The 17364-nt window shown below is 34.3% G+C and overlaps 1 protein-coding gene across 1 annotated transcript; it reads left to right on the top strand.

Moving 5' to 3' along the window:
- Window positions 1–330: 330 nt before the first annotated feature.
- LOC130019288 (small nuclear ribonucleoprotein E-like) lies at window positions 331–697 on the top strand. Its single transcript, XM_056109928.1, has one exon. It carries the CDS (start codon window positions 357–359, stop codon window positions 630–632), a length of 276 nt encoding a protein of 91 aa, XP_055965903.1. The 5' UTR covers window positions 331–356; the 3' UTR covers window positions 633–697.
- The last annotated feature ends 16667 nt before the right edge of the window (window positions 698–17364 follow it).

The following is a 17364-nucleotide window of genomic DNA, read 5'->3' as shown; positions in this document are numbered from 1 at the left end:
TTGCCTTGGGAGGGTTCCTTCTCTATCCTGCCTACATCTATATATATATATATATACATATATATATATATATGTATATATATAGAGAGAGATTCTATATATATGTACATGTTTGGTTAAAAATATTGAGTAAAGTTATTTTAAGGTTAATGCCTAAAATAATAAATGGAAGATCAGAACAAGAGTTAAAAATTTTTTTGAGTGCGATAAAATTAACCTGGATTACCATGTGCAGGTAATTGAAATCAACCAAAACAAGCTTTCACATTCACCCAATTAAAATACTTTGCCTTATTACTCCAGAAGTTGCCTTGGAGCCATCATGCGGGACTGTGCAGTCTTTGCGAACTCGCACCATGGTGTACCCCGGCCAGGGCCAGAAAGTGCTGGTGATGGTGCAGCTCATCAACCTCATCTTCAGACACTTGCAAAATAGATCTCGAATTCAGGTGTGGCTTTATGAGCAAGTGAATATGCGGATAGAGGGCTGCATCATTGACTTTGATGAGTATATATACCTCGTGTTACATGATGCAGAAGAGATTCAGTCAAAAACAAAGTCAAGAAAACAGCTGGGTCGGATCATGCTAAAAGGAGATAATATTACTCTGCTCCTGAGTGTCTCCAACTAGAAACCATGGGTGAAGTGAGAAATCATTGAGAAGGTGCTGCATTTTGTTTTCTAAGTGTTTCTTTGGGGAAAGTTTTAAAACATTTGCTCATATTGTTTGGATCACTGTCATGTTAATATTCGGTAACAATAAATGTTGAAGATTGTTGCTAAAAAAATTAAAATAAAATAAATATTTTGCCTTGATTTCCCCTGAAATAGTTATATTTACTTAAAACTAATAAAATGGCAATAATGAATTGCTGAACATACCCAAACTGAAACAATGAAATGAGTTGTAAATATATATCAGTACACAAGTAGTTTACATGTAACATATTAAACAATATTCAGAGATAAATTATATTAATATACTTTCTATAAGAAAAAAGAAAACTTTAAAATGATCAATATCCTTTATGAAATATGAAAAGCAAATATTCAAAAGAAGGAAAAACTGACTCTGGGCTATTTCTTCTGTCACTATGCATTGCATCATTGCACTTTCAGCAGAAAGTTTGTGGATGATTCTTTGCAATATTGATTCTGGTCAGAGTATTGTTTATGGGTTTTCTTTTCCTGTTCATACGTTAATTCAAGGCCGAGAAGTCATTTTCTTTTATCACACATGGTGTGACCTTTCAAAGGTTTTAATTCTCATAAGTGAATATCAATTATTGCAAAAATTCAACAGAGAGCAATGACCAACATTATTTTGCTCACCTAGAGCATTGTCTCTTTTGGTGATCTGATATTAAATTATTTTCTAAGATTTATTCATAGCACAGTGGTAGGGCGTTCGCCTTACAAGCGGCCAACATGGCCGACCCGAGTTCGATTCCTCCGCGCCTCTCGGAGAGCCCGGCAAGCTACCGAGAGTATTCGATATGCCAAACACAGTAACAACAAAGTCTCCAATGGAGACATTATTGGGCCCGCTCGAGCAAATCGACAACCAACGGGAGGGCCTTTACCTTTACTTTTTTTATTCATTCTCAATTATTTTTCAGGTTTTGCGTTTTGCTTCTCAAATTGTTTATTACAATTAGAATCTCTTTGGCATGCCTCTTGCAATGATCTTTCAGTGCTTGATCTCAGTTTTCCTCAATGAATCTTTCTTGATCTACAAAACTTCATTTAAAGTACAAGATGCAATAACGCTTTGACCAGCAACAAAGCAAAACAAATAAATAATTGAAATAATAAATGATATGGTTGGTCTTCACTACAGAAATCCTGAGAGAAATAAATCAAATGTCACTTCATGATCAGTTACCAATTTCAAGTTTCTGAGCATAGTCTGTATTGGACCATACAAGCCTATTTTTGTAGTTATTTTTTTTACAGGGTTGGCCTTTTATACACCTGTCAACTTGTTGGTGTTGTGGCTCATGTCCAGTTTTTATAATATGTTTGTTATCATTTCCTGTAATTATTCATAAGTGCCATCTGTGGGTTCAGTGGTAAAGGACTTAAAAAAACTCACTGGTTCTTGGCAGAAGATAATCTTTGATCATCTGACTGACTTTCTCCTACTTAAAATTTTAAAACCTAATTTAGTTGTTTTCCATTAGATTTTTCAGGCCACTAACTATTGGACACCTTAAAACTTACACCTCTGATTCTTAAAAATTAGCCACATAAGTTAACTGAGATACAATTAACCCTGGTTTGAATTTTTTCCCAAATTTTTAATTTTAGCTTTAGTTTGTATATTTAAATTTTAGTATAATTTATCTAGTGTAATTTATTGATGATACTATTATAAATATGTAACTATTATATATTTATCTAGTATCTGGTATATCTAGTTTATGTTGTATATCTAAGTAAAATAATAATGATATAAAAATGACTAGAAAAGAAACATGCAAAGTGAGAAATAGCTCATAGGGGAGGTTCAGCTTTCATAGCTGGTTCAGTATAGTCCACCAAGTACCAGAGTATCAAAATAGTTCTGAGGACTGCCAAATGTAGTCCCCAAACTAAACAAACACTCTAAATAAAAAGTGAATATTTTAAAATAGTTAAGACAATAAAAATATAGCATTCATTTGTCACTGTCACTGTCCTCTCGTTGTTCATTGATTTGCTCGAGCGGGCCCAGTAATTTCTCCATTGTGACACTTGTTACTGTGTTTGGCATATCAAATACGTCATGGGTACCTTGCCAGACTTTGCTGTGCAGGCGAGATACTCTCAGTAGCTTGCCGGGCCCTCTGAGAGGGGCAGGGGAATCAAATTTGGGTTGGCAGCATGCAAGGCAAACGCCCTATCTGCTATGCTATCACTCCAGCCCAGCATTCATATGTAATCAACAAAATTAAATGCATTCTTTCACGGTCCTATAGAGAGAAAACAATATATATCACAATATAGACTGATTATGATGTGCCAGGGAGAAGGTATGTTAAATATTTAGAAAAATGCAGATAATAAAATACAGGCTTCATTTCAAAATTTTGAAATTTAACATAGTTTTGGGGGGTAATTATTTTTAGGCCACACATGGTGGTATTCAGGGCATGCTAATGGCTCTTTGCTCTTTGCTGAGGAATTGTTCCTGGTGTTACTTGAGTGACCAACTATTTTGAGTCTTGGAGATGGAACCCATACCAGCCTGGTGCAAGGTAACTTTCCTACCTTCTCTAATATCTCTCCAGTCCCTAGAAATAAATTTAAACAAATAATGACAGCATTAGATCTATAAGTGCTCTATGAATATGTGAAAGTGACTATGAAAAATTCAAAGAAAAAATGACATTCTGCAGGGGAATTCTCACAAAATGCTTTCTTAAGTTTGTAAGAGTGAGAACATATTTTTCCATATGGTAATTACGTGCTAAAGATTTTTATATTTTTAGTGATGTCCAGTACTTCTCTCGTAAAGTGTAGGTAAAGACAGAATTGAACTTACAGAGGTTGAGGTGAGACTAGTTTAGAAAGTATCATACTCTAGACATTTAAAGAGAAAGAATTTATGATATTTATGAAATAATTTATTAGTCATTCACAGTTTCATTAAACAGTATGAAGGAATAAGTGTCATAGAACTGCTCCAGTTTGGTCCACTGTTGTCTGGAACAAACTATATCACTGAAACTGTGCTGATGTAAAAGAACTACTGCCCCAGTCATCCAGCTATAGACTTTCTAAAGCCACAAAGCATTATTCTATACAAGAATGCTGAATCAAACCATATCATTAATATTTTTTTCTAGACAAAAATGTGCCCATGGCTTCTATTGACAGCTGGAACAGCAATAGGAAGATATACTTTATTTACCTTCTCTATAAAATGTCATTGACATTCATTTAATTTGTAGAATAAAATTTATAATGTCTTTTCAATCTGGGAAGGGGCTATATATAGAAATTGTACCTACAGAGATATTTGTTGAAGGAAGAATATTTTTTGCAAAGAAAATTCTTCAACAAATATCTCTTCAAGTATATTTTACTCATATGTATATACATATATATGTTTATATATAGTGTTCTAAAATACAGTAGCAGTATCAAGAAATCTGCCGTCCATAAAATGATTTGTCTTACAGAGTAAGATGCTCTCACCCTTTGCACAATAAAAAAAATTCAAAGTTCTATCTTTCACAAAATAACATTTAGGTGTTCTTTATGCCTCTTCTAATTTAGCCAAATTTCTATGATACCCTATAACATGATAAATTTATAATGTCAATCTTTAAAGTAAGACATATATTAAATAATAGGGAATTGTAAAAAAAATCACAAAGATTTGTATAAATATTTCCCAAAAATGTTTATTAGTTTTAATAACTTTCTATTTCTTCTAAATCGAAGACATTTTATGTACAATTTTCCTGTGATGAAGTGATAGTACAGTGGGTAAGTCACTTGCCTTGCACACAGCTGACCTGGGTTTGATTCCCCAAATCCCAAATCTTTCCCCAAGCACTGTAAAGGAGTATTTCCTGAGTGCAGATCCAGGAGTAAGCCGTGAGAATTGTAGGGTATGACCCCAAAACAAAGATGAAAAACAAACACTAATTTCCTTTTAACCCATTTTAATGTACGTTCTCTTTCATTGGTCTAATGAACCAGTCCGTGTTAGTGCAACAAACAAAAATGTTATATTTTGTCACCAATTAAGTCCTAAATTTATTTCTGTGTTTTAGCAGTGATTTTTAAATCATAATTTATATGTGATTTTTAGACATATAAAACTACAGTGATTTATGTAATTATTGCTGTCATAGAAGCTTCTCCTGCTTTAAGACAGTAGTGCAAAATACTGAGCTTGCAATATTTTTCCTTTAATCTTGTGTGTTAAGTCAGAAACTACAGATTAAGGCAGAGTTTTTGTCTTTCTTTTCCTCCCCAAATCAAACTTTTGTAATAATTCCTAGGTATACCAAGCAGACACCACATGAGCACAGTTGGTTAAGTCCACAAATGCTTTTCCTTTATGTGAAATAGACTACTAGTATTATCAAGATTTTATTTTCCAGCAGTACCAAGATGATTCTCCACAAATTAGTAAATTATATACACACAGTGTAATACTACACAGTAGGAAAAACAAGATAATTAAAACACCATTGTATGAATAAAAGCGATAGCACTGTAGTAGGGTGTTTGCCTTGCATGCAGCCAGCCTGGCCGAGCCGGATTCAATTCCTCCACCCCTCTCGGAGAGCCCAGCAAGCTACCAAGAGTATCTCACCCATATGCCGAACACAGTAACAACAAGTCTCAAAATGGAGACGTTACTGGGCCCACTCGAGCAAATCGATGATCAACGGGAGGACAGTGTTTGTTGTTTTGTGTTATGTTGAGTAGAGAACTAAAAAAATAGGTATTGTATAATTGCACACATAAAAAAATTTAACATATGCATATAAATTTACAGGTACAGAAAGTGGATCAATATCAGGGAGTAAAAGCAGCATAAGGTAGAAGTAAAGGAATACTGATAGGCACAAAAGTCTTTACAAATTATAGATATGATTGTGTTAATGGTTTAACAAAAGCACATGCATCACATCTCGAATAATCATATATATAAATTATGTACAGTTTATGTCAATAAAATTCCTATAATGATCTTTTTAAAATAACAACTTTTAAAAATAAGTTTTCAAAGAAAGTTCAACTTTATGACTTTTTTCCATTGTTCTATTTTTATGTCAGTGAGTGCTGATATCTCAACCAATTTTCTTCCTGCTTCTTGCTTATGATATATCTTGCTCTTTGTTTTCTAGATTCTATAAGTGAAAAAAAAAGGCCAATAATTTTAGACCTTAAGATATTTTATTAATGCTATATATTGATCTCTGAGCAGAAATTCAGCTACATCTCAAAGAAAAAAAAATAACAACAGCCATTTTGGTGCATCATATTTAATTTTTTTTCAAGTAAAATATTTTTCATTTTTAATGGGATGTTTTGTCATCCTATGACTTCTACCGCTATTATATATATATATATATTATTAGTGAAACACCATGAGGTACAGTTGTAGATTTGCAAATTTTGTGCTTGGGTTTCGATTAAACAATGATCAAATACCCATCCCTCCACCAGTGCCCATTTTCCACCACCATGGATAATATCCCTCCCCCCTATCCCCCCATCCCACCCTGCCTCTGTGGCAGGGCAATTCCTTTTGTTCTCTCTCTCCTTTTGGGTGTTGTGGTCTGCAAAAGAGGCATTGAGTGGCAAACATGTTCAGTCCATAGTCTACTTTCAACATGCATCTCCCCTCCTGGGAGGATCCTCCAAACACCCTTTATTTGGTGCTCCCTTCTCTATCTGAGCTGCCCTTTCCCCTAGAATACCCGGATCGCCTCTAAGCTATGGAGTAATCCTCCTGGTGAGCTGCCCTTTCCCCTAGAATACCCGGATGGCCTCTAAGTTATGGAGTAATCCTCCTGGTGTTGATCTCAGCTATTCTTGGGTATTAATCTCATATTTTGTTGCTTTATATCCCCCAGATGAATGCAATCTTTCTATGTCTATCCCTCTCTTTCTGACTCATTTCGCTTAGCATGATACTTTCCATATTGTACCACTTGTATGTAAATTTCATGACTTCATCTTGTCTAAGAGCTACATAGTACTCCATTGTGTAGATGTACCAAAGTTTTTTTAACCAGTCATCTGTTCTTGGGCACTCAGGTTTCTTCCAGTTTCTGGCTATTGTAAAGAGTTACAGCTATAATATTTAATTTTCAAATATTTGGAGTTATAAAGAATGTACTTTGACTTTTTTTTAATTGCTATAATGTAGATATCCAAATTTTAGTCGTTAATTTTAAAAAATCTATTTATGCTATGGCACATTATTCAGTGCTTATTTGTCCCAAGTTATGTGTTATGCTATCATATTCTCCTATTAGATATTGTTCATGTCACATCTATACTTAGGGATAAACAAATATATATATTTCTCATATTTAGGCTTTTTAATTGTAATCTGAGATATTTTATAGTTCTAAGAAGAAAACAGAATTTTGTACTTTAGCTGGCTTTTTTTTCTTAGTAGAGACAATAATTTCTACAACTTTCTAGGCAAAATCTAATTGATTATTGATTTTGAGGAACAAAATATGGGAATGGAAAATTAGACAAAAGAATGTAAGTCAATGATTCTAATTGTCCAGTTAAGGGTGACCTCCATAACAGCTTAAGACTTGGTACACTCTCTATAAATATTAGAATAAGAATTGAGCGATAGAAGACTTAAAATAAAATTGGCTTACCTTAAAAAAAAGGATCAATTTATGTTTATCTCGAGGCATTTATAATTTACACAGGGTGCAGCATCAAAGCCAGCACACTTGCAACTGACTGCTATTTCAGACTCTATTTCTAGCTATAGCTATAAAAATATATTAACACAGTTGGGGCTGGAGTGATAGTACAAAGGGTAGGGCACTTGCCTAGATTGTGGCCAACATGGTATGATCCTAATACCCCACTGCCCCATATGGTCCCCTAAGCCTTCCAAGAATCATGTCTGAGTGCAGAGTCAGGAGGAAGTCCTGAGTACTACCTGGTGTCACACACACAAAAACACAACCACATAGAATATATACACTCGCTAAAATCAGCTTATCTATTTTTTTTGCAGATTTTTTAAAATTTATTTTTATTTATTTATTTTTTTGCTTTTTGGGTCACACCCGGCGATGCTCAGGTGTTACTCCTGGCTCATGCACTCAGGAATCAATCCTGGCGGTGCTTGGGGGACCATATGGGATGCTGGGAATCAAACCTGTGTCTGTCATGTTGGCTGCGTGCAAGGCAAATGCCCTACCCACTGTGTTATCGCTCCAGCCCCTAATATCAGCTTATCTTACTGAAGGAAACACATAGGTAAGAAGAAAACTTGTTACTAATTCAAAATCTAAGTTTCTGTATACGCCCCCACCAATCTTAAAATTTGTGCAATACTACTATTGAGAAAGATATAATGCGAATTTATAAATGATACTTGATTTCTGCTATATACAAAAATTTAACTTATGCATTTCAAAACAGTACCTGTAGAACATTTATTTTGAAATAATAGTTTTCACATGTGTTATACATATTTTAAACATACAAATATCCTTTTTATTATAGAGATTGATATGAATGTCAGCAAGTATCTAAGTTGTATGTATTTTAATATTATGTATATATTTATTTTTAGCAAGTATGTGTGTTTATATTTTAAATATAACATATTTTGATAGTTATTACTAGGATTAGGATCTGAAATAGTAATCTGAGTTTGTAATATTAACAATTAGGTAATTTACTCTTCTCATAAAGCTTTTTAATACTGATGCCATTACTCATGTTTTTATCATTCTACTCATAATGCTTTTTCATACAAAAGCCATTAATCATGTTTTTATCAAAGGCCACCATTACTTATTTAATACATAATATAAGTTAATAAAAATTAATGACTGCAAAAGATACTAATAATTTTGTCATGGCAATATCAAAGAGATTTTGTTGTTTGTAGAGAAATCATATAATTGCATATGTATTATTTTATAGGATGTTGTTTTTAATATTAACACAATTTTTGTTTACTTTCATCATTGGTAGATAAGAAATATCTAAACACAAAGTAGCAGTAGAGAGGATTTAGAATTAACTTATCTCATAAAAGTATCAAAGCAAATATAAAATTTATGACCAATAAAAGTAAAACCAGTTATTCTTTTTTGTAACTAAAGTTATTCTTCTTGGCCATCTAAAGTAACCAGAGATTTATCTTGTTTTATTGCTAATTCAGAGAGGGGTATATTTAGACATTTCATATATTACAAGAAAGATTTGTAAAACAAAAGTAATTTATTGTAATGTAGGAGATCTTTCAGTCTGCACTTTTACAATGAGTTAAAACCTTGTTGATTTATAGAACTAGACAACTACCATAATAAACACTTCACAAATTATATATATGTGAGTAGTTCTTTTATTTAGATCCTAACTGATTTTCAAAAATTCTTGTACCTACAATCTACATAAGGGAGAATCAAATAAGATTATGCCCCACAACTTAATCTTAAAAGTATTTTGCAAATATAATAGGCAGTTTAAAATATAAATGACAAGCAAGTATCAAGAGTAAAAGCATGAATGAACTATTAAACTATGCAAGCACATTCCAGCATAATGAATAAGCCTAAACATCAAATGAAAGCAGACCCTTCCAGATTACAAACCTATTTACAATGATTTTCCTTTGTCTTTCTTATTTTTTGCTTCTGTTTATTCTTAATTTTAACATGCCATAGTTGAATTTTGAAATATTTCTAATTCATTTCATTAAATGAATTGGAAAGGACAATGGAAAGGAAATTATCAAAACAAAAACAATAATTGTACTAGTGCTAGCTCTAGTACTTGTAAAGAAAACTTTGTAAATAATGATCTAGAACAATAACAAAAACAGCAAATCGCACAGCTGAGTTGTATTATGTTTCCCACTTATATTCATGATAATATAGTTTTTCTGTTTGTGTTCTTAATACAATTGATCTCTCATATTCCAGGCCTGTGTCATAATCTCTGAATTCATTGTATCATTCAGATTTTACAAAAGCTCATTCTTTCTCATCAACTTGAATTCAATCTTCCCTTTTTATTTCAATTTCTCTGAATTCAAGATTTCCATGGCAATTAATAGAATTCCAACTTAATAGATGATTTTTCCCTGTTAATGGTACATGAAAATAACAATGCATCTTAAACTATAGAGCATCTTAATATCCCTGAAATATGACATGTCCAAGCACAACAATGCCAGAGACTTGACCTGCTTTCACCCAGTCCAAACCTGTTGCCTAATAGATGTGAACAATCAATATTAAGGGATGTGTAACCTGTGTATAAAATGCTAACATGTGTCAGTTTATTAATTTAGCAAAAATAATTAATGGAGCTGAATATTTAATAAATATTTTAATATTTGTGAATTAGTAAAATTATGACTACCTCTTGACTATTAATCTCAGTATCTAATCATTTACATATTCACTAATTTTAATGATTAATGTCAAATATTTACAATTCTAATAACATTTTTTCTACATAAGCATACAGTTCTTCCAATCCCTATCTTAAGTATATACCTTCTTGTCAAGCATCTACATTAGATTCAATGTAAGCAATAAAATTATATAAATGCATATCCACATAAAGCACACTCATGCAACAGCATTAAATGAAGAAAATGGAATGATGTACATACGGACATATACAAACACATATACATAAAGTTATTGTCTATTATGTGTATTATACACAAATACATATGAAAGCTATAGAGAATAAAGAAATGTATACAATAATAAAATATACATATATAAATAATCCATCACTGGTACACTGGTACACTGTCCTCCTGTTGTTCATCGATTTGCTCAAGCGGGCCCAGTAACGTCTCCATTGTGAGACTTCTTGTTACTGTGTTTGGCATATTGAATACTCTCTGTAGCTTGCCAGGCTCTCCGAGAGGGGCAGAGGAATCAAACCTGGCTCAGCCAAGCCTGGTTGCGTGCAAGGCAAATTCCCTACCGCTGCGCTATCACTCCATATGTATGTTATACTAGCATAAAAGATCAAATATATGTATACAAATGTTTATATTATGCACACACAAACACACTTATGGGAGAGTTAGATGGAGATAACCATAGGTTGTGGAAAGATCTTGCATAGAATTATCATTTTTTCTCAAATCAGCTCCCTAAGGTGAGACCATTATAATCTGTATAGGTAGGTCCCCATCAGAAAGGGGGGAGTGAATTTCTTATACTATGATTTGAAATGTTTTGTGGCTATTTTCCTCATTATGGATCAATTTTCTTGCCTAATTGCATGCCTGGTATTTCTTGACTGAAATGTTTTCTTTGTAAATGTTGAGCGTTATTAGGAGATATAACTAGTTACGTGGAAAGAGTTATATTAATGTCAGTGTGGTTTTACAATTTGTAGGTATGGAACAGCATTTTCCCCTGATTAAATGATTGTCTTCTACTGCAGAAAAACTTTTCTGAGTATTCAATCTGAATCATCTGACTCATGTGATTCCTTTAATCTGACTGGTGATAACTGGCTCTACCGGTTTCAGGAAGTCTCCTCATGCATTTACTGATCAGAATGCTAGGGTGATTTAGAGGTGCAGCTCTCTTCTCTTTGTTCTAGCAATGTAGCAACACTGATCTCTTCATCGTTCAACTTAGTCTTCTTGGTTCAGGGACTTTATGGGGTTCCAACATAGCGTTGCTCAGCACGAGTTCTGAATAATTTCTCAGAACATGGATGGATCGAGGGTAATTATCTCAATTATTTTGTTTCCAACCTTTCAAGAATCACTGTGCTTTATTGCACATTTTTAGTGTGAGGGGGATTCATTCAAGTGGAAGGGTAGATTCATTTGTTTAACTCCATTTTTGGTGGAAGTGAAAATACTCAGAACTGATTTCTAACTTTTCAAGCAAAACTTTATTTATAAATAGCACATAAAATATTGAAGAGTTAAAAAAGAAAGATCATATCTAAGTCTCTGCTGGAACAAAGGAAAGTAGAAAAATCTAAGTTGGTTTAAAAAGTAAGTAGAGACATATATGACAAACATTATATTTATTTATGAATTTATTTGTTATTTTTTGGTTTTAGGCCTGTCATTGCTCAGGGCTTATTCTTAGCTGAGAGATCTTGTGGGATCACTTAGGGTGCCCTGGGTCAAACCTGGCTAGTCTGTGTCCAAGACAATTACCCTATGCGTTGTACTCTCTCTCCCCCCTCCCTCTATTTTTGTTTGTTTGTTTGTTCTTGCTTTTGAGACACCTCCGGCTTTCCTCAGCTCTTACTCCTTTAACTGCACTCAGAGATCACTCCTGACAGGACTCATGGAAGGGATGGGGGCGGACCATCTGGGTGCTGGGGACAGAACCCAGGTTGGTCACTATTGGATAAGACCGGGTTGTCCTTGCTGTTCCCACATGGAGCTTAAGGTTTATTGAGCCACTCCCACAACCCTGCAACTGAGGCACACCCAATTCCATCAAGTCACTAATAATTCTATATTGCTTTTCTCCTTCCTCAGCTGGTTATCCATTTAAACAGTCATAGTAAATTTACTTCTTATAATATTTCTAGCAATGTTATTTGGTGTGAACATAGTAATAGATATATTAAGCTTTTGGCTTTTCCTGTAGTTTTCTCACTATAAAGTACAGTTATGTCTTTTTGGGTCATGACAGAGTTTGTCCATGAGCATGCTCTTAATTTATAGTTAATTATTATGGCACTTGACCAGGCCCATTTCAATGCCCATTTCACAACTTGCCCTGGATCCATTCAGTCCCTCATCAGGACCTGCTTTTGGAGTGCTAAGAACTAAGGGCAACTGAGGCTTAAGTCAAGTAAATATATAGGTGTAAATATTATTTTATAGTCAATTAACCCCCAAGTTATATAACATAGCATCTTCCTGTGTCTATACAAAAAGGACATTGTTAAATAAACAATAAAAATGACATAAAGGAAAGAGAAAAGCAATATGCAAATATATGTATATATAATGAAAACCTTATATATATATTATTTCCATAAAATTTGTGTTTATGTAAATGTCATAAATGTGTTAGAATATTACATATCTGTTTAAGTTGAAAACAGTTAGTTGGGTGCATATCAAAAAATAAATAAAAGGGGCTGGAGTGATAGCACAGCAGGTAGGGCATTTGCCTTGCACAAGGGCCGACCCAGGTTCGATTCCCAGCATCCCATATGGTCCCTGAGCACCACCAGGAGTGATTCCTGAGTGTATGAACCAGGAGTAACTCCTGTGCAATGCCGGGTGTGACCCAAAATAAGTAAATAAACAAATAAATAAAAGCATCCTATTGCTTAATTTAAAGTAAAAACTAATTCATTGTAATTTTACTTTTAGTCAAGTAAAATAAATGCTTGGTACAATATTTATATATATCAGCTAAATATTTGTAAATGAAAATTAAATATGGTCACATAGATTATGTGCATGTCATAGGCATAAATACACTAGATCTGTGGGATATGTTAGGAAATGAGAGAATCAGAAAAAATTATAAATTTTATCTATGAATGATATGACATGTATATGTCTGGACAAGTAGAGCCTTTCATAAGTAAGATTTTGTAATATAAAATGACAGAGAATCAATATTTTACTAACTGATGAGCTGAACATAGAAGACAAAGTAATTGCGTTCTTATAATCCAACAAATATCATATTAAATTTCATGGAATCTCCAATAATGGGAAAGTGACCTGGCAATTAAGATATGATTGAATATCTTCTGAAAAATAACAAATTTCTGTTTGAGGATTAAGCAAAGTGTTTGAAACTGTGAAATGGGTAAATATCTCATATGGCACAAATGATGAGAGCCCAATGTGAGAAACTGGAGAAGAAACAAGTCTGTTGAGAGTGAAAATAAATGTTACCTGGAAATCAACAGCAGTGAGAGAACAGTGGAGAAATTGTCCTAGACATACTGCTTGAAGGACTCTTAGGAAATAAAATTTACACAAAAACCCATAGACAGATTTCAAAGGATGATTAAGAAGGAAGAGTTCCAGACAGTGGATCTTAGCAAAGCACAAAAACCCTAAAGAAGGAAGGCTTCTAGAAAGACATATTCTAGAAGCTGAAAGACAGTCTCAAGGCTACACTTCTGTAACTCTTAAGGAGAAGTGTTTGAGGCAATTGAAAGTCCTTAAACTAATAAATAGTTCCTGGGAAAATGCAGTGCTGGGATTTCTGTTGAAATGACAACACGGTGGCTCAATTATTTTACCTTTAGCTTCTATATACTGATTCTACAAAAAAAATATTGTAAGCAAATATAATAAGTGAAATAAAAATTAACTATGTCAGACCCAAAGATTTTGTAGATTATAAAGTTAAATGAGCATTTGCCCTGGAAACCATGTGTTTGATTCCCCAACACTTTGCCAACTGCATCCTATTTTCATTTTCTGAAATAGGGACTAAATATACTTGTTATATTTTAAGAGTATTCATATAACAGGGAAGAATTATGACCCCTCCACACAGCAGTTTTGAGGCTGGGAACACTCCTTATACTCGTCTTGGTACAGGGAATTGGAGAATTTAGTGCTTATATTTGGTTGGTGCTGTAGCAGCCAGGGAGAGTGCACCACCAGAATACATTCAGAAATGCTTAAGGGTTGTGTGATTTCTAGAAATGAGCCCAGCTCCTGACCTGATAAATGCAAGGTATATTCTCCAGTCCACTGAGACTTATAATTCTTTAATTTCTAGATAAAAATTTTTATTGCAAAGATTTTCAAAATAATTATAAGAACTTTTAAACAATTTTAATATACAGAAATTATGGAGAGATAGCACAGCGGGTAGGGCGTCTGCCTTGCACGCAGCCAACATGGCCGACCCGAGTTCGATTCCTCCGCCCCTCTCAGAGAGCTCGGCAAGCTACCGAGAGTATTCGATATGCCAGACACAGTAACAACAAAGTCTCCAATGGAGACGTTACTGGGCCCGCTCGAGCAAATCGATGATCAACGGGAGGGCCTTTATTTATTTATTTATTTATTTTGAGTGATAAGTTATTTTACTTTTATTATTATCTTGTATTGTTAAGGAACTTGGGGCTGGAGTGATAGAACAGCGGGTAAGGCATTTGCCTTGCACGCAGCCAACATGGCCGACCCGAGTTCGATTTCTCCACCCCTCTCAGAGATCCCGGCAAGCTACCCAGCGTATCTTGCCTGCATGGCAAAGCCTGGCAAGCTACCTGTGATGTATTTGATATGCGAAACACAGTAACAACAAAGTCTCATGATGGAGACGTTACTGGGCCCACTCGAGCAAATCGATGAACAACGACAAGAGGACAGTGATAGTGACATTGTTAAGGAAGCAAAGTTGATAGAGTTAATAGCACCATTACTATCAAGAAAAAGTGAAAGTTAAGCTATTTCTCTAAGATATGTCTTAATTTTTTAGGACTATATCAGGTACTTTATTTGATTAAAAGAATGTGTGGTTGTTCTTTTTTTTTCAATAAGAGGGAAGACAGGATTGAAAAATAAAATACATTGGAAGGAAATTAGCATGCATAACTTCGCTTTTACATTTCAATTAATAAATTTAATTAAAATGTACTCAATAATGTGTAAATTATAACATAAATTAGGCAAAGGTAAATGTTACATCACTGAAAATCCTATTTAAAGCATGTAATTAAATATGATCAAAAGTATACAAATACAGACCAACTTAATTCGGGAAAGGGTAGTTTTTTCTGGTATTTGAAATATTTTAAAATTCAGAGTTGCCAGGTCTTGAAGATAGTGGGGTTTGATCCATAGTTCTATGTTACCTCCTGGATATCTCCCGGTATAGTCTTGGAGGCGCCCAAGCATCCAAGTGTGAAACTGGGTATCCTCGGAACTGCCACAGTCCTCGTGGACAATGCTCCATGACCCAATATAGCATTGAAATTCTTTTCCTGGTTGATTGAGTATCATTTGGAGTAGCCCCTAGGAATACTGGGAACAGATCAGAACCACCATACCCTCCCAGAAAAAAATATTAAATTTAAATTTGTATTATAGAGATATTTTGAAAGTGATTCTTAAAACTAAAGTACTTTATGAGAGGCAAAAGCAAATCTCAGGAACTATAATGAGCATAAGGAACAAAGAACTAAAAAAATGAATTACTGATCCTTTAAAGATTTCATTGTGACCATATTTACCATTGTATATTGTTTTCATTCTTAGATTAATTTTTATCTTTCTACAATCTGATCTCCAGGAATATAAAGCCTATACACAATCTGCTCATCATTTTAATTTTCTCTAGTATATGGGATAGCCTTTAGCTAAGACCCATTTTTTTCTATTTATTTTGATTAAGGAACACTCCCAGCAGTGCACAAGGCTTAGTCCTGTCTCTGAACTCAGGGCTCACTCCTGGGGGAGCTCAGGGAACCATATAAGGTGCCTAGGATCAAAACCAGGTCAGGCACCTGCAATACAAGCATCTTACTTGCTGTATTTTTTCTCTAGCCCAAGACCCAATTTCTAAATGGTAAATCAATAACTGAAAAATTTTATTAATCAGTTGACCAATGATATAGTATATATCTTTGAACTAAAGCTATTCTTATATATATACCTGGAGAGCCCAGCAAACTACCGAGAATATCACACCCGCACAGCAGAGCCTGGCAAGCTCCCTGTGACGTATTCGATATGCCAGACACAGTAACAAAAAAGTCTCCAATGGAGACGTTAGTGGGCCCGCAGGAGCAAATTGATGATCAACGGGAGGGCCTTACTTTACTTTATATATATATATATATATATATATATATATATATATATACATACATACAAGAGGCTAAGGAAATAAGTTGAGGTGGAAAGTTTCCTGTTTAGAAATTAAGGTAAAGTTCCTGCTTAACTTGTGAAGTTTACAAAAATGTGAAAATAGAATAGCAGCAGGCAGTCAACATGAAACACACAAAGTGAGTCAGACAGCTTGTAATATTTTCAGCCACAACAATTACCTGGCTAAATGATTATAGTTTACAGGGAAAAAACACTATGTTCATTTATGGACATAATATATTCTGAGTTTTATTTTTGTAGAAATGAAATAATATGTCATAGATTACAGATAATAAACATTTTTGAGGCAATTCAGTGTACTTCAACACTAGTTGGGTTTCCTCAATTAATATTCACAACTACATATTATTATTATTTAAATACACTTAAATATACACCTGTGGGCTGGAGCGATAGCACAGCGGGTAGGGCGTCTGCCTTGCACGCAGCCAACATAGCCGACCCGAGTTCGAATCCTCCGCCCCTCTCGGAGAGCCTGGCAAGCTACCGAGAGTATTCGATATGCCAGACATAGTCTCCAATGACAAAGTCTCCAATGGAGACGTTACTGGGCCCGCTCGAGCAAATCGATGATCAACAGGAGGGCCTTTACTTTACTTTACTTTACATATACACCTATGTACATGAATATTTATATACATATATGTTTAAAATACCAACACTGTGTGACTACTTATGTAGTAGTAAACGTGGGCTGAAATGATAGCACAGTGTGTTTGCCTTGCACATGGCCTGTAAAAAACTATGCACACTGAAGGTCCAGCGGCTCTATCTCACTGCCCACGTTCGGTGCCCTAGAGCCGTTGTGTGTGAC

The sequence above is a fragment of the Sorex fumeus genome, unplaced genomic scaffold (genome assembly GCF_029834395.1).
Source record: "Sorex fumeus unplaced genomic scaffold, SorFum_2.1 ptg000008l, whole genome shotgun sequence".
Lineage (NCBI taxonomy): Eukaryota > Metazoa > Chordata > Mammalia > Eulipotyphla > Soricidae > Sorex > Sorex fumeus.
Note: the sequence above shows the minus strand (reverse complement) of the source record. Positions and strands in the feature narration are given on the sequence as shown.